The 26578-nt window shown below is 35.5% G+C and overlaps 3 protein-coding genes across 6 annotated transcripts; all 3 read right to left on the reverse strand.

Moving 5' to 3' along the window:
* Nucleotides 1-877: 877 nt before the first annotated feature.
* On the reverse strand, nucleotides 878-1994 carry LOC132187719 (protein LITTLE ZIPPER 2). The gene is given in 3 exon segments (XM_059602131.2): nucleotides 878-1273; nucleotides 1275-1445; nucleotides 1539-1994. Coding segments are annotated over 3 exon segments (318 nt in total). The 5' UTR covers nucleotides 1643-1994; the 3' UTR covers nucleotides 878-1230.
* An 8201-nt stretch (nucleotides 1995-10195) lies between these two features.
* On the reverse strand, nucleotides 10196-19566 carry LOC132187779 (SMAD/FHA domain-containing protein). Of its 4 annotated transcripts, none has more exons than XM_059602214.2 (13): nucleotides 19255-19566; nucleotides 18992-19161; nucleotides 18811-18914; nucleotides 18114-18194; nucleotides 17169-17272; nucleotides 16969-17055; nucleotides 16345-16547; nucleotides 15081-15282; nucleotides 14929-14979; nucleotides 14740-14838; nucleotides 14550-14609; nucleotides 13819-13940; nucleotides 10196-12006 (listed from the first exon to the last, which is right to left on the reverse strand). In XM_059602214.2, exons 1-13 carry the CDS (start codon nucleotides 19507-19509, stop codon nucleotides 10740-10742), a joined length of 2805 nt encoding a protein of 934 aa, XP_059458197.2. In that variant the 5' UTR covers nucleotides 19510-19566; the 3' UTR covers nucleotides 10196-10739. The 4 variants fall into 4 exon arrangements, with proteins under 4 accessions (XP_059458197.2, XP_059458195.2, XP_059458196.2 ...); XM_059602212.2 differs by having other exon boundaries at nucleotides 13819-13943; XM_059602213.2 differs by having other exon boundaries at nucleotides 14550-14612.
* A 637-nt stretch (nucleotides 19567-20203) lies between these two features.
* Nucleotides 20204-25518, reverse strand: LOC132187034 (Cyclophilin-like peptidyl-prolyl cis-trans isomerase family protein). The gene is made up of 5 exons (XM_059601185.2): nucleotides 25406-25518; nucleotides 25239-25313; nucleotides 24414-24575; nucleotides 20827-20985; nucleotides 20204-20605 (listed from the first exon to the last, which is right to left on the reverse strand). The coding sequence occupies exons 1-5, from the start codon at nucleotides 25406-25408 to the stop codon at nucleotides 20522-20524; spliced, it is 483 nt and encodes a 160-aa protein (XP_059457168.1). The 5' UTR covers nucleotides 25409-25518; the 3' UTR covers nucleotides 20204-20521.
* Between the last annotated feature and the right edge of the window lie 1060 nt (nucleotides 25519-26578).

Here is a 26578-nt window from a genome sequence, read left to right on the forward strand (position 1 = left end):
CTTATTTTTGTGTCGGAAGTCTTGTATATTTTAAAATTTTGTATTCATTAAGTTATAAAGGAATTTAATTAATTAATGGTTTTGGTAATGAGTAATGGTTCTACCAACCATAATTGTTAATTATAAAAATGTCAAATTGAAAATGTCAAAAAGAAGAAATTGTGATATATGATGTTCATCTTGGAGTCGGAATTCTTGCAAAGTGTTTACACGGGGCAAAATAGTATGGACACACTCATTTTTGGTTGTATACTTGTATTGCTGCTGAGGCCCCATTTCCTGAGCCTCGGCCCAATTCAACATGGCAAATTCTTCCTTCAGGCGACTCGTGAAAATTTGGGTTCTAGATCTATTTTACTTGTGTGTATGGTATTCACAAGGGTGGGAATTCGTGCTTATGTATCGGGTTCGGGTTGAGATATAAATATAAAACTATATAAATAAATTATAATTCTACCTATTTAATTAAACGAATAAGACTCCTCAATCCTTACTTATTAATTTTGTATTGAGTTCGTGTCAAGTTTGCAGGCCGTGTAAATAATTGTCAACCCTTATATCGCATATCGGGTTGAGACCGTGTTAAGACATAAGTATAATATTATATATGTTAACCATATCGCTACCCATTTAATTAAATGAGTCAAACTTGTTAGCTCTAACATGTTAATTTCGTGTAAGATTTGTGTTGAGTTCACGAATCATGTTAAAAATTGCTAACCCTAGTATTGATATGAGCTCTTCCTTAATTACATCAATTACTTTAATGACATGTGCAGACACACTAAAGCTGCAATATGTTTCTATTTTCTGGGCAACCGTTTTTGAGTTTAATCGCCGTTTAATGGAGGCCATGGAAATGCTCATTCAACATAAAGCTATATATTCATTAATTGGTAATATGAGATTTTTTTAGGCATGGATAATTGTAGTATTCTACACCATATTCCCTGTAAATACCCATAAGAAAATACGCATGGTGGAACAATTCTACATTATGTCTAGGCATATATATCTTACTCATAAAAGGCTAATAAACCCATTTCTTATTATTCTCTAATTATTTAAAGAAACTTAATTTACCCCCAAAGAAAACCAAAAAAGAAGAAGAAAAAAAAAAAGGAGATATATATGAGACATTGAGACTCCCCCAAAAGATCATCAAAGAAGCGATCGAGGCTCCTACTCCTTCCTATTCTTTTAGTTTCTGCATGGCAGCATATATTCATATCAGTGATTGATGTCGCTGTTGCTCTTGAGACAGCTTTTTTTGGAGCTGAAAAAACAGGGCCTGGTTCTCTTGGTGAAGCAGCAGAGCCTTCTTTCTCAGCTTCTCGTTCTCTTCTATGATGCTCCGGTTCTTCATGTACAATTTCAAGTTCTTGATTTCCATCTCTGCCCTCACCCTTTTCTTCTCTTTCGCTTCTTTCAAAAGCCTTCTCCTCCTGTAAATCAGCCCACACAACTTCGTTGTTAGAAACAGAGAAAGACAGACAGAGAGAATTGTGGAGGAAATTAAGATGTTACGTCGGTCGAACCTGCAAAGCCGGCCAACTCGGAGGTTCTGTCGCTTTGGCGGCCGTGGATGGCGCAAGGCAGAATGCAAGGGACAACGTGGGATCGATGAGGAGTTAATGCACATTTTGTTTTTGTTTGTTTATTTTGAGAAAAATGAGAGGTGGGTTTCCTTTTAAAGAGATGAATGAATGAAAGAAAGCTATGAGGGAAAAAAAACGCTTACTTCTTACACTTTAAATAGGTGGCTTTGTGGGTAAGACTCATATAGCTGTGATTTTGTGTTTGTATCTGCACATGAGAGAGAGAGAGAGAGAGAGAGAGGCTTTCCATAGCAATGATGGCGCAAAGACTCATGATTACAAAGGCCAGTAATAAACGAAGAATGCAGAAGAAGAAGAAGCTGAAAGAAAGAAAAGAGGGTTTCATTAATTCATTACATTCCTTGTCCCTTTTTGGTTACTTTTCTAATTTTCTCTGAGAGTCTAAAGACTTAGGGGCACACAGAAATAGGGGCTGCACCTGCACAGCACCCACCTTAGCCCTTTCCAAGTTGGAGTCACCTTTTTGAATTTTAGAAATTTCCCCTTCAGTTGGGTCCTTCCTGTTACGTACACACCTTAAAATATAAGACATATATTCATTTGGTGCAATCAAATGTATGTATCTCATCATTACTGTTGAAAACAACTTTGACATTGTCTTCAAAACTGGCGACCCTGCATATACTCGAGGCTCATATACAATTGTTGTTGGGTTGGTAACCAATCTTGTCTTCGTAAACGTCATCGGTTACTAAATAATTAAATTTATATCGTCATAAAAATTGTTCTCGGAACATTTTCCTTTATTTTCGTAAGATTTTAGTGTAGGAGTGGTTGATCTAGATGAAAACTAGGCCAGGGTTCATAATTCAGTTGAGAAAATAAACGGCATGTGATGTGGTGGGCGGTCAAAAAGTGATGATTTGATTTCATTATTAAGACTAACTCTGAAACATTTGTTTATGAAAAAGGTTGTGTAAGAAAAGCAGACAACGCGTTTCCACTTTCCAGAATAGTCTAGCTTTTACACAAGACTTTACGTGTTGAAATCTTTTTCCAATTTTAAATAATTAATTAATGTAAATCCAAATGTTTAATTATTTGCTGATTGTACTTAGCTTTGCATTAATTTTAGAAGATGATAAGCAAACTTTTTATTTATTTTTTGTTGTTGTTATGCTGCGTAGATTGCCATGCAAATAGAATATGAGATTGATTTGCTAGACACGTAACCACTTATTAATGCCCTAAGACCTAAGTAATTACAGGTCAAACCAATAAAATGGAGCCACTTGTATACCACGTGTCACTTTGTCATTGTATTATAGTTTAGAAATTTGACTTAGGTGTTTTCTTGTAGTTTTTACACAGTATCTTACACAAAAGCATTTGGAGTAATACAACTTTTGTTATAACCTCTTACAAACTCAAATAGTGATCTTCAGTAATTTGGGCATCAAATGTAAGACTCCTTACGGGTTTACCTGCACGAGCATGTCTTGGGCAACCAGTGGCGGATCTAGGAATTGGAGTTATTAGGGGCGCAAAAAAATAATAAAACATAATGATAATTTTTTTTTTCTCTTTATGTATTATATTTTTATTACAATATGTTAAATATAATCCAAAAATTAATTATATCATAATATATGTATCACCAGTCAAATCAAACTCATCAAATTACCCAAAAAAAAAACAAAAATCAAAATAACTATTAAAAATCTTCTAACAACGTCACAAACACATAATAATTTAAATTACTTGTAAAATAAACTAAGCACAATTAAATGATTAGTAGTGTCTAAGAAAAATGAATACCGTTTAGTGGGCCATTAGCATATGGCTATTTCTTTTAGAAAAGTCTCAAATCTCAAAGCATAAATCACATTAGAGACTAGAGTGGACATAAAAAGAGACTTAGAGTCTAAATTTAGCCAAAAAAAAAAAAAAAAACTACATTTATCTATAAACTCTGACCAAAAACACTACAAAATACACCCACTATCTCTTTTTAAAAAATAAACTATTATCTACTCTCTCTCCCCTATTAAAATATAACTTTATTCTCTCTCTCTCCTTAATAAAAAATAGCCTTCTTTCTCCACACTTCTACGTTGATGACCCTTTTTGAAGGACAAAAAGAAGGCCAAGGGGCCCTGGTAATTTTTTTTACCAGGGGCGCTCTTAAAATTTTGACTGAAAAATACGACTTAATGATTTTTTTTTTTACCAGGGGTGTCCGCCCCTAGGTAAATCCGCCACTGTGGGCAACCTACCTTCTGTTTGGGCAAGTGAGTCATATAAGAACTCTCTCACATTTGCAGAAGATTCAGATCTCACAAATTCACGTAACAGTATTTTAATAGTAAAAAAAATTAAGCAGCAAAATTTGACAAATAAATCTAATTGTTTAGTAGCCTAACTTATAATAAAAACTCTACCCAGTACCCCTAATTAACAACACTCTTAACTATGACGATTTATTAGGCTTAAATGGTTTTTAATCTCTACAACCACTATGGATCCCAAGTCCAACTAAAAAAGAAGGCCGGCATATATGGCGATCACGTGCAAATCACATGGAGGCATTGAACAGGGTCACTAGCTATAAGAAGCCAAGAGGAAATGAGTAGAAATATGGAAGGAAAGGAAGAGGGGTATTGAGGATGAAGAGCGAGTAGTCAATGTGGTTAGGTCCTTGTTTTGTCCCTTTTCTTCATGTAATCGAGTGCCAAAGCCATGCTCATTTATTTGGAAAACGAACCCCCATTTTGGCTTCATCTTCTTCTCCTCCATCATCATCATCATCGTCACCACCATCCATCCCTCTCCATCTCTCTCATCCACTGGCCGGTGTTATCATAATGATGATGATGGTGGTGGTGGTATTTTGTCCAACTTCAGCTCAGCCACTTCACATGGTCCCTTTATTTACTAGTCGGCGCACAATTAACTTACACTAGCCCACAATAGATTCGGGACCAAAAACCAATTATGCATTTTTTTTTTTCCTTTTTTCTCACATCACAACGCCAAGTAATCACAATCGTACAGTAGTTTATTAAATAGCATTTCTCGGTCATCAAATGTATTAACGAGATTGTGACTCGAACGACTTCCATTGATGACCAATAACAGATCATTTTAGCATGAAAATATATGGGCAAGATGGAATTACGATCACTAATTGTTCGGCACAAAGAAGAAACCAACAAGAAATAGACAAACACACACGTACATATTTTTAATATTGTTTGTCTGGTGAGTTACATGTGCTTCCATATTTGAATGTAGGTTTAAAATAGGGGGACTCAAACTCCTCAATCCTCATCATGCCTGTTTGAATCTGGAAGAGATTGAGGCATTTTGATGAGGACAAGGACCACAAAACTTCACTCATTTCTTGTATTACTGTCACTACTATTCGAGGGATGAGATGAAGATAGTCAACTAAAAAATGAGTCCCCCCTATATTATATTCAAAATCATCTCATTGCTGCTCTATATACTCCGTATTTGGATGTATCTTCATATATATCTTTTATTTTTAACTAAATCTTTTTGGGTATATATATATATATATTGAGCATTTATGAAGTCCTCCTACCACATGCATTATTTCCTTTCTATTACTAATAATAATAAAAGAAAATATACATAAAATACTTAGTAGTTTCGCCTACTTTTCTTTATTACCTCTCTCTCTCTCTCTCTCTACCCTTCCTATGGGTAGCTTGAGTTGGCCAGACCATAAAATACACCATGTGCATGGAGTTGCCAGTTAATGGTGCAGTTGGGTGTGCATTTATAGGGTATCCAACACCCGTCCTCTTTTGACAAATATAAATGCTACACGTGCTTTCATTTGCTTAATTAAGTGAAAGTTACTAATAAATTTTAAACAGTTAATCTGTATATTTTATATTAATAATAATTTTTATTGTCACGTTAAAAATAAGCCGAATTTCTTGTGAATAAAATTAAAATACATTCATTAATTACAGAGTATCCAAAGTCAGAATGAATTTGAATGAGAGCATATGATATTGAGTGTTTTTTTTTTTCTTTAATGGATAAAACTTAAAAGCTTTTTAGAAATGGTGGTGAATGATGCAATATTCAAGGGTTGGTGGCATGCATGTGTGGCATTGACTATCGGCAATGGTGCTGCATGTGATAACATCCACAATATTGGAGGCGGTGATGCGCAGGCCGGGCATTGAGAGAATATTGAATGGCATTGGTGATGTTAGTGGTAGCTAGTGCTGCAATTAATTCCTGCAACAACTGATGACTGTAAGGGTAATGATAGCAAATACCAGTATGTATAGCATACCCAATAGAACACTAATTGATTTCGTCAACCTCATGGTGATGCTGATCTATATATATATAATTGGAATATGATCGTTTTTATTTTGAGTGAAATGGATACGATTAATTTTATAGTTTACATTTAATTTTATTGTATTTAACGGTGTAAACAGTAGTATCACATCATTTAAAAATTTAAAATGGCAGATAATATGCATATTCACCATTGAATTTGTAAAATTTAATATGAATCATGAAACAAATCTTCTTCATAACACTTGAAATGGCAAGAATGGGACAATATCACTAGTTAATATGAAGACTAAAGGATGAAACTAAAGAATCTAATTTACATAACAACAATTAGAAACAACAATTAGAAACATATGTTTGCTTTTGGCCTCTTAACATTCAAGAAATATCAAAATGAATTAATAATGTTATATATTATATTTTTATTTTACAACTATCTTGTAATACTAACATGACAATCGCAACTAACCTTCTAATCAGTCATTATTGTTATTTTTTTTTTAAAGTTAAAAATTAATTAGAACTTCAGCATTGTCAGATAGTTTAATGATAAAAATGTAATATAAAACATTGCTCATATCAAAATGCTATAAGATAATATGCTCTATACATTAAAAGGAAAAACAAAGAAATACAAGAAGAGAATCAATTGAAAAAAAAGAAGGTAAAATCCACTTAACTCCCTCAAACTACTACTCCAATGACAATCTACCCTCAAACTATCAATTACGACAATTTACCCTCCAAACTACCAAAACAATAATAATGTACCTTAAATCTACTTCACTAGAGCTCTTTTGTTAAAAAAGCTCTAGTGAAGTAGAGTACAACATAGGATATATGTAGGTAGTTTCACACGCACTATACTATGTGTTGTATCATGGCTGTTCATGCACCTCTCACCACCAACATGTGGTCCACGTCACCATCACAATCAGCATCCGCATCAGAGCATCCCCAATTCAAAAATAAAAATAAAAAAAATAAAAAATTAAAGGCATGGGCATGGCTGATGGCTCCCTCTGCCACTCAATTATATATATCTACTGTAATCGATTGGCCTAAAGATTGGTAGACACACAGAAAGTCATCTGTTCTTGAGTAACCATCATGATATATACTTTTTACGTGCACAATAATAGCTTCTATGAATTTTTGTTTTGGTAAACGACGATTGCAAGTACGAATTGAAGAACCCCTATCCTAATTCCTATGGGCCTTTGGATCTCAATATTATGCTTTCTACAATATATATTATATATGCTGTCTTGTAACATAAGACTCACTTTTCTCTCCTCGCCTCGTTGAAATTGTTATGAGTGTATGTGTTGAGTTTTAGATTGAAAAAATATAAAGAAAAATAATAGTACGTTAATATATTTAAATTGACCTAAGCTCATTAATTTAGACTTTTAGGTTAGAGTGGTGTTCAGATATGTATATAAACCTATTTGGTAAAATCTTTCAAACTATTTATCTCCCGTATAGGTGCAAGATATTTTGTTTGGATTGTCCATTTAATTTTAATAGCACATTAAAAAGTAATTAAAACGATCAAAAAATATTGGCTTCAAGTGCTAAGAGGTGAACAAATCACCCCCGGGCAACCCCCAAGTGATAGTTCAGGGTGGTCTAACCGTTTTTAACATTTTCACTTTTTATATCAAATCACTCTTTTTATTATTATTCAAATAAAAAAATCACTACAAAACAAAATTTTTTCACTTTTTCATACCACTTTTTCATTTTTTTTATATCAAACATTCTTATTTTTTTTCATATTAATCTACATTAACTACAGTGCCTAGACCAACTCACTTACCAAACACAACCTAAATGAACAACCCAAGATAAAATGTATTTGCAATACGATATTGTATCTCAATCCGTGTTACAGTATCAAAAAGCAATTCCACTGATTGAAGTGACTTAACAAGTAGATAGAAGCCTAGGCAGGGAAAGAGAAAAAGAAAGTTACAGTAAAAAGAAGTAATGCATACGAATTTTCTTTCTTTTCTTTTCCAATTAAGGTGCACCCGAAATAACCAAAACCAAAAGTCATGAGAGCCAAGTTAAATTTTGTAAACAAAGTTTGAATTAAAAGTAATTATCCAAGTGATGATCATAATTAACATCTAATAGTTCAATATACAGTTTATAATTGGTAAAATGATTAAGAGTTTATAATTTACAATTAACAGAATTGTCGGGAATGCTTTCAAACACCAAGTGCGAAGCGGCCCAACGGCCCATTACAACCTCACCAAAACTATTTTTTGGTTATTTTGGTGAGGCAATTTAACAAAGGTGACTAAAATCCTCTATTTTCAGCTTCACCATTTTAACCCAAAATAAATGGTGAGTGAACAATCTTCACTATTTTTAGTGAGTAATATTCACTCACCAAATGAATAAAAAATAATATAACTTTTCTCTCTTTCTATATTCTTCGAAAAAGTAAAATATATATATATATATATATATATATATATATAAAGAAGTATTTGAAAAAGAATATTTAAATAGAATAGTGAAAGTTGATAGTTAAAATAGTGAGGCCGCTTAAGTGTGCTTTTAAAAAAGTGGATAGTTAAAATAGAGAAAAATGTACTTTTGGTTATTTTAGTGAGTAAAATTTGTTGAGGCTGCTAGGAATGCTCTTAGAATTGTAATTTTTATTTTGTAACACTATAGCTTTTGTATTGTTTCCCTTTTCCCGTTTTCCCCTTGAATCTGATTAGAAAAAATAAAAGCTAAAAAATAATTAAATTAGCAAATTGAATTTCGTTGCTTAATTATTTCACCATCTATAAACCGATATCTCAATTTGTAAAAAAATTTATAGTAAAAACAGCAGTACATATAATAAAAGTTATAGAAACCCTAACAATACCCAATAACAAATTATACATGCTGAGAACCATATCAATAACTTAGAGAATAATGAGAGAAACATATCATATATGTAATGTTTGTCGATGTTAAACTTGCATGATTAGATTGAGGGCGGCTTAGCTATCAATTTCATGGAATCTGTCTTATCAAATTGATGGGAGCTTACAATTATTTGGTGAGTTTAGGGGTTTTAAAGAAGAAAGCAGTCACAATTCTATTTGCTTTCCTTGTAAGTCAAGATTTGACATATGAAACCCCACTCTTTTCGGATAAGCCTAATCTGGAACCATCAGATTGAAAACCATTGCTAGCTTGTTGACAGTTTCTTTTTTATCATCTTAAGACAGTTAACATCTATGTCAAAAGAATTCAAAAGGTCTAATCATTTTCAATCCACTTAGTTGATGAACTCTTGGTTTCTGACTTTTGAGGCAATGCTTAGAGCATTAGCATTCCACAAGTCAAAATTCAGCTAAAAAACCTAACCATTTTTTTTTTTTTTTTTTCTAAAAAAAAAAAAAATTTATCTACTCACTTTTCAAAAACCCCATACACAATGATCCTGAGCCACGACATGCCGATCTTCATCCCCAAGAAGATGTGTATATGCTCACTCACAACGCACCTGAGATCGTTGAAGACCACGTCGTTAGAGGAATTGCGGGTAATGGAGAAGCCGAGTGGGGTTGTGTTGTGGATCACGAGGATGAGATCAGAATTGGGTGAAGAGTAGTTTTTGGGATCTCCCATTGTTGGCCAGAGTCTCTTATTTGGATTTGTAGCCAATCTTTTGTTTCAAAGCTGTAGAAGGGTAGAGCAAAGCGATGAGCAGAACTAGAAAATTGGCCAAAATGGCCAAAATGTTTTGGCTCCCCTACAGTTGCTTGCTAAATTTGGTGAGCAACTGTAGCAATGACTAGTCCAATAGCTAGTCAATGTTCAGCGAGAGAAGTGCCCTTTTTAAGAGATATCAAATTTGGATTTAGCAGTGTCCATGGTTAAAAGGAGATACCGACTTTGGAGAGGCAAATGAGAAAGCAAAGGAGGGAGATGATGCAAAAGAGAGCCGAGAAATTGGATTGAAACCATAAAGAGTAGTGGAGGTGGAGGCCAGTGAAGGTGATGGGGTGGCGTGTGGGAGAAAGGTGGAGATGGATGAGCAGTAGATAGAGAGAGAGAGAGAGAGAGAGAGAGAGGAGGGGGGAGGACAAGGAGCTCTCCCCTCTCACACAAGGGAGAGGGGAGAGTGAAAAGCGACTGAAAAGTGATTTGTAGGTTTTTCTCATTATACATTCTGTAAAATTTGAACCAGGCGATCCACGCTAATGTTATGAGATACACACCCACAAAAGAAGATAACCATTTTACACATTAACAAGAAATATGGGTAAGAGACAAGATGAAATTACTCGCTCCAAATGCTGCGTACAGAAGCAATGGCCTCTTTTGACTGAGTAAAGAAAAATAATTCAAAATCATAAACCAGAAAACAAAAATTAAAGTAAGATGTGAAAGGGAGAAATTATGAAGCCTCCTTCTGGTCCTGCCTAAAATTCGAAGTACCCATTTCAGGAGCGTAGATTTTTGAGCTGAAAGAACTATAGTAGTTACATGAGCAACTCAGAGAAAGGCTAAGAACCAAGAGTAGTTTCACTTTCCATCTGACCTCTGCCTTCTGTTCATCTGTTGATCTAGTCATTCAAAAGTTGCTAACAGGGTGCCGTTCATGGAAAAGGCAGAAAAAAGCCATATACAGGATTTACACTATTATCAGGTCCTTGGATACATTAGAACAAATTTCTGAATGGAGAGGGGAAAAGAAAAAAAGAAGCAAAAAACGAAACTACGATATAGGTCTTCAGTATTTACAGCCTCGTCCACCCATCCAGACCAGAAAAACAAAAAAGAAGAAACTTTGTGCACCTCTCAACAGACCTTCTACCCAAGAGAATCGTCTTGGGTAGCTTCATCATCCTCATCCATTGCATCATCCTCATCCATTCCATCATCCGGTTTCTTATCTGTATCAGCTTGATCACTATCCTCAACTGCATCATCATCATCATTGGCAGTGCAACTCTGAGTATCTGAGTCAGAAGTAGAATCCCGCCTTTCTCTCCCTCGATCACAATCATCATCCATTGCACCAGCAAACTGATCTTTTAAGTCAGGAGCAACAATTCCAATCATTTCACTTAGTGCTTGACATTCATGATTACGTCTTTTGGCAGCAGCCTCAGAAGAGGGGGTAATTTGACTCTCAGCTACCTGAACATTGGATTCGTGTAGAGCAGTGGCACCTCCCTCATCATTGTCTCTACTTCTTGGAGATGCATTCCTTTTGGCAATACCCTCAGAGGAGGAGGCACTTTGACTCTCAGCCACCTGAACATTGGAATCATGTTGAGCAGCAGCAGCTTCCCCATCATTATCCCTACTTCTCGGAGATTCATTCTCTCCATGGACAGAAGGAGCTGTGCTGTAAGCCCAGCTACCAGCAACTTCGGAAGCTAAAAGGTCCGCCGTTCTAATTGTGCCTTCAGCTTCTGTATCTTCCATTGACTTCAAAATTTCAAGGGGAGTATTTGATTGAGAGTGATACATAGCTCCCTGACATTGTGTTTGCTCATCAGTTTCTTGCACATGGGCTTCATCATCAAGCTGCATTGTATCCCCAGCTAAAGTGCTGCACCTGTTCAAATCAATATTACGTTCACCATCAAGTGCAGGGCTTTCAGTTTCAAGAACTCGCTCAGTGCCAACGGCATCTCCCTCCAAAACAGGTGCTGTGCCAACACCATCAATGTCAGAACCAAACCCAGCCTTGACACAATGGTCTGCACTTGTAAATTCAGCCTCTTGGGTATTTTGACATTCTTGGCTTCTAAAATCACAGTCATGCTTCTCAGTAATGCTGGCTTCATCACTAGAAGTTTCAACTTGATTTATGTCAAACCCCTGTGCTGAAGCAGCTGGGCCTGCCTTCGCAGTGATTTTACTACAGAACCCTGTTGCTTCTTTTTCTCCACCTAAGGTTCCATTTATGACCCGAATCGGTGCATTGAGGTCGATATCAAATGACGTGTTCTCATAATTCTCCTGATCTTCCAAAGTCTTCTGCATTGCCTTCAGTTGTTCCTGCTGTTTAGCAAACAGCACCGAAATCTCCTCAGTTGTGGAATAAAATGCTCGTAGCTGTGTTTCCCTGTATGACAACCATATGTCCAAAAAGAATCAAACGACAAATTCAAGCAAATTGAAAGATGCAAAATTCAGAAAACCTCCAACACTCGATGAAAATATATAAAGGCTACCCAATTACAAAAGGATGGATTCATACAATTGTAAATTAAGTCTCCATCTATCTATCTATTGGTGTCAGTCTATTTCACCAAATGAAAATCTGGCAGTAGCAGATCATGCTCGTGACATATGGTCTAAGATTGGAAAAAGAAGATAACAAAGTCAGCAGAACATTTAGAAGGTGTCTATCCGCAGAAAATATATAAAAGGTAATTACAAAGGGGAAAAGCAATGTAAGCCCAAAAAAGATTGTAAACAAGAAATTTCATTCTTACCCAATATTAGAAAAACTTCAGAGAGAGAGAGAGAGAGAGTTCCATGTACATTTTTAAGAAAAATCAAGTACAACTATAGGCTTAAAATAAATCATATCATTGTTCACAATGGATGCCACCAGGGTACGTATTAGCATGTGTTCTTTGATGTTAGAATCTTTCTGATGCTTGATTAAGAATCAAACAATAAGCCCATGAATACATCTATCATCAGTACTATTTTTCCCAACTGAAAATACAAATGTTGGTTGTCTAACTCCTTGGATATCATATGGTATAAAGGGCATAATTATAATTAACAAGGTGTTTTTCCTTTTAACTGTTTTACTTCTAATCAAAGTGGCAGGTATATAAGGATATCATTAAGAATAATGCCCACAAAGCATGGATTCAGAAATTTAGGTGGATTAGCAGAAACTATTGAGCCAGAAATTATTCGAGTGGAATTGTTCAATTCTAACACAAAATCATGAATAAGTTACCTCCTGTTTAATCACCTGGATCAATACAAAAATATTAGGAACCACCTTCTTACTTTAGAAAAAATAAGCAACATTCTGTATTTCCATCTGACTAAGGGATTACCAATAATGGGTGTCTAGCTTTCATGTTCATATCTCAAACATACCAAAAAACGCTTCAGGGACCAGCAAAATTGCTGCCACAGGGGTGAGCCAAACACAGGGCGGACACCATAGTGATAAAGAATAATTTCCAAATGGATTTATGGCCACAAAGTAAGTGCACATAGTGCTATCAAGATTTCAAATATGTCACAGATTACATTTGTGATCAGAATTGATAATTAACTTTAACACTCTCCACTGCAATGTTCAATCATTATTTCATCTTGAGATGTTTATTATAGTCCACAGTTACCAAAAGCAAATCCCATTAAAATTTAAACCACATGCCCCATGTGAGACATCTCTTGGTTTCTCTACTAACACAAAAAGAACACCCACTAATGTTCTAACCTAAAAGGTTCTGAGAAATACTGGCATTTGTTCTAATTGTGTTAAAAAAAAAAAAAAAAAAGTTACACTTCGGCAATGTCCAGCAGAATCAGTTAATAAAAATCCACAAAAGCTCTTCATTAATCAGCAATGGGGTTGCAGGAAGGAGGAGAGGCAAATAAAAATAGGGAATCAAGGAAACAACAAAGCAAGATATTTAACAGATCAGTGGATGGAAATTAAAAATTGAGGCTCGAGCACTCCCATTACCAAATGACTTTTAGAAAGGGAAGAAAAAATAAAAAAAAAACACGTATTATCAGTAAATTTTCAGCAACAAAAGTTTTTGTAATAAGTAATCAGCAAAAATCATTAAAAGCATAAATGCGCCCTTAAGTACACAAGAAGTATACAAGAGGAATCACCTAACTACAAAGAGCAAAAAGGCATATTAGTCGGTGTCTACAGTTTCAGATATCTTACCGGAGCATAATTCTTTCTCTGGCACCTTTTAGCCTTTGTCTCTCAAAATCAAGATCCCGCATTGTGGCATTTATCTCAAGTTCAAGGGCAGAAACCTTAGCCCATGCTTCTTCTCGAGCTGACTGCTACCAACAGTAAGATAAACTTCAGCTTAAAATTAGAATATATTCACTAGGGTGCCTAAAAAGAAACTTAGGCTCAGCTTCTATCAAAATCACATTCGAAGAATTAAACACAAGGCTAAATCCTTCAAACTAGTATTTAAGCATCACATCATAATCAATTTAAAATATGAATATTGTTAAATCACCACTTATTCCAAAAGCTTAAAGTTGATAGGAAAAGGTAAATTTAATTATTTAATTTATACTTTTAACAAATATAAACTGCAACAGCCTAGCGGGAAAATCCAGCATCTGTAGACAGATGGGCCATATTATTGCTCATAACAATATTGAAACACTTCATTCATGTCATCTCAGCTAAAATACTTCCCTCAATGTTTTCCAGTCAACAAAACTCAATGTCAATAATATAAACACATCATATTAGTTTATGACATAACCTACAAAACATGGACAACTCACACACAAGGACTTTTGAAAATGGGAGGACAAAATCAAAGATGATTCTAAAGGTGAGGCGCTAAGAAAACTATATAAACAATGTGGCTAAAGGATTCATGTAACCAATGCAATATTTTAACAGGCAAAAGAGACTTCCATTTCTACCTTCTCAATCTCAAGCTCTTTCCTCAATCTTTTCATTTCATGTTCAAGTTCTTCCACTCTCTGCTTCAACACCCGAAAAAACATAATAAGCATTAGCTTCAGCATCTCTTTTAGGTCAATTAAACCCAAAAAAAGATAGTGCAATACACATTAAATATAATATCAAATTAAGCAAAAGAAGCATGATTACTTTTCTTCCATTTGCAGAGGCTAGCTGCTCTTCACAAACTTGGGTTTCCAGCTGGCGGACTTTATTGTCAGAGATAACCAACTTTTGCCTAGTCTCTTCCTGCAGCAGAAAAGGCAAGAAAGAGGTAAACCTCTCAAGATTCAAGTAAAGTAGAAAAAATGGTATAAACAAAGGTATCTCTAACAATACCAGTTTGGACCTCAAAGTATCCACTAGCAAACACCTCTCTCTCTCTGATTCCTGAGAATATAAACATGGATATGTAATTCAGCTGTTCGTTTAAAACAAACAATACATATAGAAAATCCCCTTCTTAAATTAGTATAAAAAAGCTTTCAGACCTGAAGCTTATTAATCACTTCTTGAAACTCCTTTTCTCGTCTTGAGGATGCATCAGACAATCGTTTTAATTCCTCTTGTGCCTCTAACTGTGCTCTCTGCACTGCTGCTTTTAAATCTGCTGTAGCCTTTTCTCGTTCCTCTCTCCTCTGATCTCGCTCTTCAAATAATTGTGCCTTGAGTTCAGCTATAGATGCCTTCTGACTACAAGCAAGTAATCGGAACTATTAATATATTTTTTCTTGTAGATTTCCTAAATTTTGCTTTCAAAAGAGAACCACATGGTCAAACACCATTCTCCAAAGAGTCAAGACATGCTCAAGTAACTCTATAAACAAGTACCTCAACACATAAATTAATATTAGTGTAAAGACTCAGGAAAAAGCGCTAGCCACCTGAAAATGACTAGTCGAGTTGGAGCTTTCCTATAATTTATTGTAAAGTCAAATTTCACATAGTAACTAGGCAATGTGGGACTTAGCACTCATAACTATCTTTACAAACCACTAACTCTATATGGACTACTCTTCATCTTCCTAATATGGGACCGAGGTGTTACAATTAGCCAGTTAAGTCAATCAATCATCCTAGCTATATCCATAGGCTCATAGTGGATATCATAAGTGACACCATAAATCATTTCTCAATAAGAGTTGCTGCCTCTTATTCTAGTGCATCACATGAAGGATAGCTCTTATTGCTCAAAAAAGCAATTGGTCCCAAGGAAAAAAGCACAGTGGAAAAAAAAAAAAGAAAAGAAAAAAAAAGAAAAAGAAGGGACTACATATTTCATTTGAACATCTAATCAATGCCATCTTCCGGCGATTGAAGGTAGACCTCTGGCTTATCGTCCTTTATAGGTCGGGGAGAGAGGGAGAGAGAGAGAGAGATAAAAAAAAAGAAAAAAAAAGAAAGGACTACATATTTCATTTGAACATCTAATCAATGCCATCTTCCCGCGATTGGAGGTAGATCTTTGGCTTATCGTCCTTTATAGGTCGGAGAGAGAGAGAGAGAGAGTTGCAGGGATTTTTGAACCGTAATAACCCTTTTTTAAGGTCTGCGAAGGCAAGGAGAGTGGCCAACAAGTTGGTTAGCTTGGTGTCTTTGGACTTGGCTTCTATTTGGTTTAACTACTTCAACTAGGGAAAGTACCTTTGTGATGTTACATAGCAACGTAATATTTTTGTGGTTTAGTTACTCTAAGGAGGTTGATATTTGAGGGAAAAGCTTATAATAGCAAATTGCCATGAAATTGTGTCTTACCTCTTCACTATTGCATTTGCTTCTGTACATGACTGTATAGAAGCACTAAGTCTTCGGTTAAGGTCTTCCATAGCATGTTTTTGTTCTGCAGATATTCTATTGATCGACTCCAGCTCTCTCTGTTTGACCTCCAATGTATGGTGCAACCCATTTAGTTGATCAAGGTATGATTTGGTAACTGATTCTTTGAGTTCTTTCATTTCCTACAGAATGAAATGAATTATTATTGAGCACAGAAGTTCCCATAAGCCATTTTCTAGTCAAGTTGCTAAAAAGAAATACAACGAAAAAGCTCAAAATTTGCTATTGTTTCCATTAGGATCAACATCACAAAGATATTGTTTTCATGTACTCTTATCAGAAAAAGGAATGATGAATCATTCATTAATAAATCATCTCATATAACTTGTGCTTCAAATGAATACACAACATTTTTGGTGGAAGAAATCCTTTTTCTTTTCTAAGCAAATTGGGGAAAGGGTTACAAGGACTCAATTGGAGGAAGAAATCCATATGAGCACAACATATGCACTCAGTCACTCATTCCAACACAACACACCCCAGCACACATTAGAGAGAGAGAGAGAGAGAGAGAGAGAGTCAAAATTCACCAGCATCACTTACATTTTCATGACGCTGAACTGATGCGCGATTCTCATTGTGCAATGTATCAATTGTAAGGACCTGATTTTCCAATTGCTTTCTCAGTTCCTGCAAAATTGAACACTTCACATATATAAATTATGAAACAAAGACACTCTAGCTGACTTCATAACAAAATTTATTTACATAATCGTTCATTACAGTAACCCAAATAGAGATACCGTGTTTGACCGTTGAAGGCTTCGAAAATCATCAAGAGAGATAGGTCCCTCAGGAGCACCAATGCCAATACCTTTGAGTCTCTTGTTCTCAGTAACAAATTCCTCTGCACAAAAACAAAAAAGAAACAAACAAACAAACAAAGCGCATCAATATCATTATATCAACATATCCAAACTGTCCAAATTTCAATCCATCAACTCGAAGTAAAATGCAAACAGCATATGTAAGAGCTGCTTCTTCTAAAATTATAGTTCATTTCAATGAACAAATGAGCATTTAACAGCATCAACATTAAAACCATTCCACCACAGCCACAGTGACATTCAATCCACCAATACTGATACTGGAAATTAGACAAGTTGAAATGCATATTAATGAAGTATTTACCATAGAAATGCAACTGATAATTTTCACTTATCAATTACTTATTTATTAAAGGCCACTCATCACCCCTAAAAATGATCATTTTCACTTATCAAGTAATCGCGTTTGGAAGCATGTCATTTATACATTTTTGGAGTTTCTAATCCCCACCTTGGCCTTTCAAATGTCATTCTTTCGGAGCCATTCCTTAAATTTCAAATGACACAAGTTTCCACATGTGCGTCTCACTATGTCAAAGTACCTTTGCCAATAGCATTTGATCTATCTATACAGCATACGATCTAGTATTGATTTTCTAATGCATTCAAATGCATCATATTATTACCTGTGAATGTCAAATGTCGAATGATAGCACTTAATGGGCAGCAAAATTCAACAATCACGAAAACTAGGTTCTGCTTTTATTATTTCTAGGCCAACAATATCTTCAAAAAAACATCACCACATCTATGAAACATTCAAGTTTATATCCAAAATCACCATTCATTTCAATGATGCTTAGGAGCAAATAAACAACAAAAAACCATGGATACCATAAATCATACTTGTCAAGAATATACCTGCTTTTCTTTTTGAAACTACACCATCCGTCATGGGTGTGGACACAAGAACTTCTCGATATACAAACGCAAATGAAAGTTCTGTAATCAAGTTATAGACAAAAAGGTCAATAGGACTTTAGTTGTCAAACATGATGGCTTGTATACCATACGCCTGTAAGTAAAGAGATGTAACAATTCCTTAAAATTATTTTATTTAAGCAACCTACACAACAAGAGACTACACATTACAGTATCAAAAGTTAATAAGTAAGATATAATAACCCCAAGGGTAGCTCAATTGGTTGGGGATCGCAAATCATGAAGCGGAGGTCACTAGTTCAAATTTTCATTTCCCCCTCTCCTTGAGTCAATTACTTATCAAAAAGAAAAAGAAAAAAAGTGGGGGACAAATTTTATAAGTTTTCAAAGTAATACAAATAAATTAAAATAAAAAAGAAAGAAGAAAAAAAAATTGATAGAACACAAGCAGGGAAAAAAAAAATAGAAGGCATCTCTCTTTCTCGTATTGCACCCATTGTCGTTTTCAAACCTCTTCTGTATACAATGCTTCTCATCCAAATTTAAAATACAGAAATAACTATAGGAAAAGCAAATAAAGGCATATAAGTAGCTATTACTCAATAATTAATCAGGTAGAATAGTTTAGACACCATCAGTGAAAAACCCATTGGGGGTTCAAAGAGTTAGATATTACCATGCTGAGGAGGAGCAGCAAACGATATTATATCTCCGTGATGGATTCTGGCTTCAGCACTACTCTTCCTCAACTTGTCCCAATTGAGATATGTCCCATTTGTGCTGCAAAAGACTCGGTACACTTAGAAATATAGTAGAAGAGAAAAAAGGATAAAGCTTTAGAAGAACAATGCACGAACCTCGTGTCTTTCAGGAAGACGGTGTGCTCCGAAGAATCATCGGCATTGAGCCTCCTCCTATATATCTTGCAATGATTTGCGCTGACCGCATTGGACTCAATCTGGAAACGCGTATCCTCTACCAACCGCCCGATGCAATGCTCGTCCGCAGTCAAAAGCATATTTATGCTCTGCGTTTAGGGTACAAAGTCTATGTTTCGGTACAAGTTGAAAACAAATTCACAGAAAATAAGAACCGGAAGAGAATGGAATAGGGTTTAGACCTGGTGGCGTTTGCGGGCATTGGTTGAGATGGCGGTGAGGACAGCCCAGACGTCGGGGTCGGAGTTCTGGAGAGGCTGGGAGGCGATCTTAGAGGCGACGGAGAGAATGTGGTCCTTGGCGCTCGACAAAGAGTCCGTACTAGGAGGAGGAGGTTGAGGAGTGCCGGCGCCTGAGGCTATAGAGCCGGGGGTTGCGGAGGGCTTTGGAGCTATAGGGGTCGTCGTCTCTGGGTTCTCGTCGCTGACTGCAGCCATGAGAGTGAGAGATTTTGGCGGGGACTTTGAAAACCCTAACTACCTGTTTTTCATTTTCATTTTCATTTTTGGGGAGTTCGGAATGGGGTCTGCCTGCTTCGCTGCTCCTCCGGTTGGTATGAGTCTCTTTAAAAAATTGCGTATATATATATTTAAAATGGCACGTGCGAAGAAGAGTTGTTAAAATAAATAATTGAAAGCTTAAATTGTAATTTTATAAGTTAAATTGCTTTTTTTTTTTTCAAAACACATTTTTATCTCGCACAATTAACCACCTCAAGTAAATGAATTCTCATTTTGGTTGGTTTTGAAATATAATGTAACAGTCTGTTATATGAATCGTCTGATTTAAGCCTTAGTCAGACACACAATTTTGTTATAGTCTCGTACCATTTAAAGAAAGCATATACTATATCACACCCACTCCGACAATGTAAAACGCCACAAATAGTTTCCTGATGGAAGGAATGAGATAGGAGTAGAATGGATGTAGAGTTGAAAATAAATTCTGAAAATGTAACCGTTGATTTTATCCTTCGTTTGAAAGCAAAACTGTGGCAACCCTAATGTTTAAAGATGGCTTTCTTTGTTTCATGGTTTACACGTTAAACTCCGTTTTCTGTTGGATTGAAAAACTGATTGAAAATTGTTCCCCGCAGGCGCTTCAAGCCGTGGCACGCAAGCACAATGGCCAAATACAAACAAGATGAGCAGCTTCGATTGAACCCTATACGTCAATTAAGTAATTACAATAATACCACATGGAAATGCTCAAAGCAGTTGGCAGTACAATGCAAGCTTCAATTTTACATTTCTCAAGTTATCCAAATGCTGTCATACAAATAAATAACAGCATTATATAATTTTCTATCTCTCTCTTAGTTCAGTTCAAGTACATTGCCCCAGTTGATCAGAAGTATAAAACTGCGGTGAAGAGTTTAATCCTAAAATTTGAATAACACAGAGACCTCCCCAGAATGCAGTACACAGCCAAAAATGCTACAAGCTGAGACTAACCAGCTAGTGGATTAGCATGCATCGTTACACGATTTAGTCTGATCTCTGCAAGTGGTCGATCTCCTGGACCTATTTGAGTCTGCACAAAACCCAAATTCAAATCAGTAATGCTACATTTGATCCTCTTTATGGGAAAAATTTAAGATGAGCAATTTTCCGTAGAGAATATAGAATTACATAGGGAAGCCCAAAAACAGAGTGCAAAACTACTGGCCCTTTGGACGACTAATCAAATATCATGCTTTTACTTCCAACAAAACAGGGAAAAAGCATTTTTTGCACTGGAGCTCAGGGACGTACCTTTTCCATTAGATCAAGGACTTCAAACCCATGAATCACTTTCCCAAACACAGTGTATAGTCCGTTTAGATGTGGTTGCTTTGCATAAGTTATGAAGAACTGGCTTCCATTAGTATTGGGGCCGCTGTTGGCCATTGCAAGAATCCCCCTTGCATTGTGCTGGAAAATAGAGAAAAAGGGGAACATTATTGGTATAAAGATCCGAATGAAGTATCTCCAAACTAATATTACTCAATTAACCATATCCCCAACCAGCGATGTGGTAAGCAAGAGATTATAACAACTATGCTTGTGCATACACACCGCCATAAAGGAATTACACAAAATAAAAAAAAAAAAAGAAAAAGAAAAAGAAAAAGAATACAAGACCAATAGGATTGTTTTTTCTTTTCCTAGCAACATAACAATTACCTTAAAACAATATAAAACTACAAAAGGAGGGGATGGGGCACAACAAACACTCAGAAAACAGCCATACAATGCATGGAATTAGAACTACAAATAAAACCGAAAATGGATCCAAACAAATCTGGTCCAATAGTTCCTTAACCAAAACACAGATGAGAGGGCCTGTAACACCCCCGCCTAGATAAATGGTTTATTTAACATTATCCAAGCAACGCTATTACTACCTTTCCAGATAACCAATGCAGCAGGAATTGCTATGTATTTTTTTTTTTTGAAACTTTAACTGAATTATAACTGCAAGAACAACTACCAGAGCATTATAATGAACACTACTTAAATTCAACCATAACTTATATACAACTTTATTCAATGTACATATCTTTTGTTCATATGAATTAAAACTATACATCAGCAAAAGTGGCATTAAGCCAACCTGACCCAAATATGAAATTCTCCAAGTTGCGTCATCATCCTGGGTCTCTAAAACTATGATTCCAAACCCTACAGGTCATATTACACATATCCCTCAAGCTCATCCACCTCCGGCGCTGCTACAATTGTAAAATTAAACAATTTTCCAAGGGAACTATGAGTCCAGGACTCAAGAAGTAAAACCCTCCAATCAAATTGTGTGTGTGATGTGAGACCTCTTGTTTTCATAAAGTTAGGAGTGTTAAGGCGGTTACGGTTAGCGATTATTGGCAATAACCGCTAACCATAACCGCCTTAGCGGTTAGTAGATTTCACTAACCGCAACCGCTAATCACCTAGCGGTTAACCGCCGGCTAGCGATTAGTGAAATAGATAACCGCCTGCTAACCACTTTTTCAAAATTGGGCTTTTTTTTGGGCTTTTTGAGCTTTCTTTAGGGCTTTTGGGACCTTTTTGGGCTTTTTTTTTACCCTCTTTTTTTTTTTTTTGTATTTTTAGTGTCTTCTTAGGCCCAATTGCTATAAAAAGAGCCCATATTGAAAAATCAAAAATATTTGACCCAAAATTTACATTTACCTGTACTTTAAAAAAATTTCCTTAAATATTAAATCATAACCGCTTAATTTAAAAAAAAAAAAAAAAAAAAATCAACACAACATATAAAAAAAAGTTCAGAATTCAGACAACTGTCACAACATATAATGATAATACATTAATACTTAAATTGTGTTTATAAGTAACACATTGATCATTGTTTAATCCAATGTCAATTACTTAATTTGATATTATACCAATCATATCATCATTGTACATTAATAATATGATTCACTTGAAGTCTTGAATAAAGTATTTGAATTGTCATTGAATCATATGATTAAGTATTGATATTATACATTTATATTATTCATATGCATATGTAGACTTATAACATATATAGACTTATAAGTTTATAACATACATTGGAAATAAGTCTCTAAATATTTAATTCTTGTATTAGTATGAATTGGTATACTTATGAGTTATGTCATATTATATATGTATAATTTGTTATTATATAATCAAATGATTTAATGATCAATTGATCATGTGATATAATCATATAGATTATAGTGATAATATATTAATCCTTAAATTGTGATTTACTGATCACGTAATTATGTTATATGTATAAATTTTTTTATAATTATAATTATAAAAACATTATATATAAAAATGCGGTTAGCGGTTAGCAGTTACGGTTAGTAAACTCAATAACCGCTAACCGCTAGGCGGTTATAGCGGTTAGCGGTTATAGCGGTTAAATGGTTAACAGTTAGCGGTTATAGCGCTTAGCGAGCGGTTTTTAACCGCCCGCATTGACACCCCTACATAAAGTCTTTATTTTGTTTCACTGAAAACATTAAATACAAAACTGAGGTTAATAGTTTTGAGGTAAGCAACAGTGTAAATACTTTTCTTGGAGTCGAAACAAGAGAGACTTTTGTGCTTTACTTGAAACACTAAAACGAAAGTTGTTACAAGATTTTTCTACTATCATAATCAAAACATTAAACACATACATCCACATACCGATACCGTACAATTCATTTACTAGTAGATAAACATAAAACTTTAAACAAAACATGCTTTATAATCTCAAACGCATAGTTATGTACCCATATTCTTGCATTATAAATATCATTCCTTCATGCTCTTCCTAACTTTCCTTTTATCCACTTACTCCCATCTATTTATGAACTATGGTGATTTTTCTCATGACGAGCACCAGACTGGCGTCATGAGAAAAATCGGCCACGCCTTGTCCACTCACTAGACCGTCGCCATGCATGACCCCACAAACTGTGACCGCACACCTGACCGACACCCTGGAGAAATCGACCACAACATAACCGCTCACTAGACCAACGCCATGTGTGATCCACTAGAACTACAAGCCGTGACCAAACACTAGACAAACGCCACAAGTGACCAGAACGACACCCTTGAGATTCTCACACTTACAAAGAGGAGAAAGAAGGAATAGGAATACCATCAAAAGCAGTTATCAACTCATACAAAGATCCCAAGAATAAAGATTATAGACAGCTCAACGCCATTAAATATGGATATTCCTCTCCAAATGTCCATGTGAGGCAAAAAGGGGATGCGTGTCAAATTAAACCACTCTATAAGGTTGGCCTAATCATATATAATGGCAGTTTCGGCTTAAGATCTTGATTATTCTAGCATAGTTAAAATCTAGTTAGGCTGCTTTTAGCTTGCAGCCTGCAAAGAAGAGGAAAGGAAAGAGGATGCAAAATTATTATTTCCAGGCCCAGAAGGTATAATTCAGAGCCACTATGAACTTGCAAGCCTTATAGGTTCAGACCCGACTTGCAAGCCTTATATAAGAGCAAGTGCATGAGTAAGAGTGGCATGAAAGCCAACCGCCCTCCTGTTTAGCAATGAAATTGCATGACAAAAAATGCACTACTGCTTTTACTTGGATTGGTTGGAAGAAGCCCCTGGTATGGGATGTGGTGACCATAATTGGCAGTCCAAAGGTAATGAAAGTCACGTTAATATGTTGCTATTAATTTGCATTAAATAGGTCAAAGAGTCAAATAACGTGGAGATCCCCAATCCTACTTGGGAAATAAAAACAAAATGGTGGCTATGGCAATTGCACATGATAGAAGAGGTAACCAAAGCAGGCAAATGGCAAGCTCTAACAGCCTAATTATGCCTCATGGATTAGACTAACTTACCTTGAGGGACTCTCTTATCTCGTCGCTGAACTTCTTGCCCCATATACTGGTCCCCCCCTTGCCGGTACCTGTTGGGTCTCCGCCTTGAATCATAAAACCTTTAATATTCCGGTGAAATATGGTCCCATCATAATAACCACTTGCGCATAGTGCCAAAAAATTCTGCATTCAAATGAATCACAATAATTGTGAACAAGTACAACATCATAAAACAAGGTTTTGAGACATTAATGCAGCAACACATATCATTGGTGAATTTCCACTGCACAAAACTCTTTAAGTTGCCAATTCAAATGTAATACAAAGTAAAGCAAATAAACAAAACAAATGTATCACAAGACAATGCACTCGATGCTAATTGGAAGTGAGAGTGCTCAAGTTACTTTCTTTGCTTTTGTTAGGAATTAGAATACGATATAGCACCGCATTCTATAAACAGTTTCATGTCCAATAACCGTATCAGAGCATATCTTTCTTGGCTAGGGTTTAGCATAATTGTAAGATGGCCCACATAAATACAAAAGAAAGCACATCATGATGCAGAACAATTAAACAATAGGGCGAAAATTGTAGCATAACTGAAAGCTTGAAACTGAGTGTGAATATCTAGATAACATTCAGTTAAAGTTGCTTCATTTATTCCAAAAGAAAACAAATAGAGATCCAAGAATCCCTAATTTTCGAATTTCCTTTCTTTCCCTTCTTCTCAGGTTCTCTGCAAATAAGAGGTCCAAGAAAAAAGTTTCCCGGAAAATTCCGGAGGAAACAGTTTTCTCCCGGGAAACAAACAGAATATAAAAATATTTGTTAATGCGGGGCACTGACCTCGGCAGCCTTGGGAACCTCGTCGCAGAAGATCTCGCACTTGATGTCGCCGAGATTCGTGTGCAGCGTAACTGACTGCAAAATGCCAAAAAAACGCAAAAGCGTGAATCCATGGTTTACTTCATGAAGTTAAGGTGTTCGATGAAAGTACGCGAAAAGAGACTAACCATTATGCTTGCGAGTGTTGTTTTTACAAATTTCTGAAGCAATCGAGCTTTGCAAAATTTGACAAGCTTTTTATTGCGCCGAGATCTTTCTAGAAGGTTAGGCAATGTCGGTTTGTACTTTGTACTCTATTTTCAGCGAGCCTATATATATTTCCCAAAATTGACAAAACGACGCCGTCATTCGCCCTGTTCGAATTCTACCAAAAGTCGGTGATTGTGAATAGTCCCAGTCTCCTAGATACTTTCCAACGGTGCGAAAGCTGGGGTGCACGAAGATTATGTGCCTCAAAAACCCCAGAAATGACCGACGAACCATTGTTGAGGCGGTGGGCGAAGGTTTGGGTTAACAGGATCCTCTCCAATTTTTGTCATTTTATTTTTTTGAGTGGATAAAAATACCCTTCCAATATAACTAACTAAATATTATCCACTTTAAATGAAATTGAGAAAATTCTAATTCCCTTCGGCCACCCTTGACAAGTCTCTACAATTCTTATTCTCTCTTGCAAGTATTTGTTGCCCAAACTTGACTATGCATCAACTACATCATCAATTTATAATATTATTCTTATTTCGTAAAGCATTTAAATCTAAGAAATTGTCCATTCCATTTTGACAACATCTTACCAGTTGGTTCTTACTCATTTATTTGTTATATATAGAAGTGGATGATTTATATTTGTAGACTTGTAGTTATCATGTATCTAAGACAGAAGATTATAACTAAAAGCGGTATTATGAGGCTATTAAGTTGTTAGGTATGGGAATGTCAACTAATAACTAGCACATATGGATCAAGCTATTTCAAGATTCACTGACGTCTTGATGGTGCTGAATGAGGCTATGATTCAACCAAACTTGAAGTGCCGGTAGTTTCTTTACATAGATATCATTCATGTATAAAATAATCATAGTTAATTAGTATGGGACCATATCTCCCAAATTTTTTGATTAAATACCCTATCATATAATTGATCGGATATCAAGAAATACATATAGTTGGTACAATTTTTATTTTATTTTATTTTATTTTAAGGTTTTTACCTGTCATTTTCTATCTCTGATTTTTAATATGATACCAAAGTAAAGGTTCTAAGTTCACACATTGTCTTTGTTATTCACCTCCCATATTAATTATATTTTACTTGTTGGGCCTTACTAATTAAAAAAAAT

Source organism: Corylus avellana, chromosome 6 (assembly GCF_965113065.1).
Source record: "Corylus avellana chromosome 6, dhCorAvel1.hap1.2, whole genome shotgun sequence".
In the NCBI taxonomy this organism is placed as follows: Eukaryota; Viridiplantae; Streptophyta; class Magnoliopsida; order Fagales; family Betulaceae; genus Corylus; species Corylus avellana.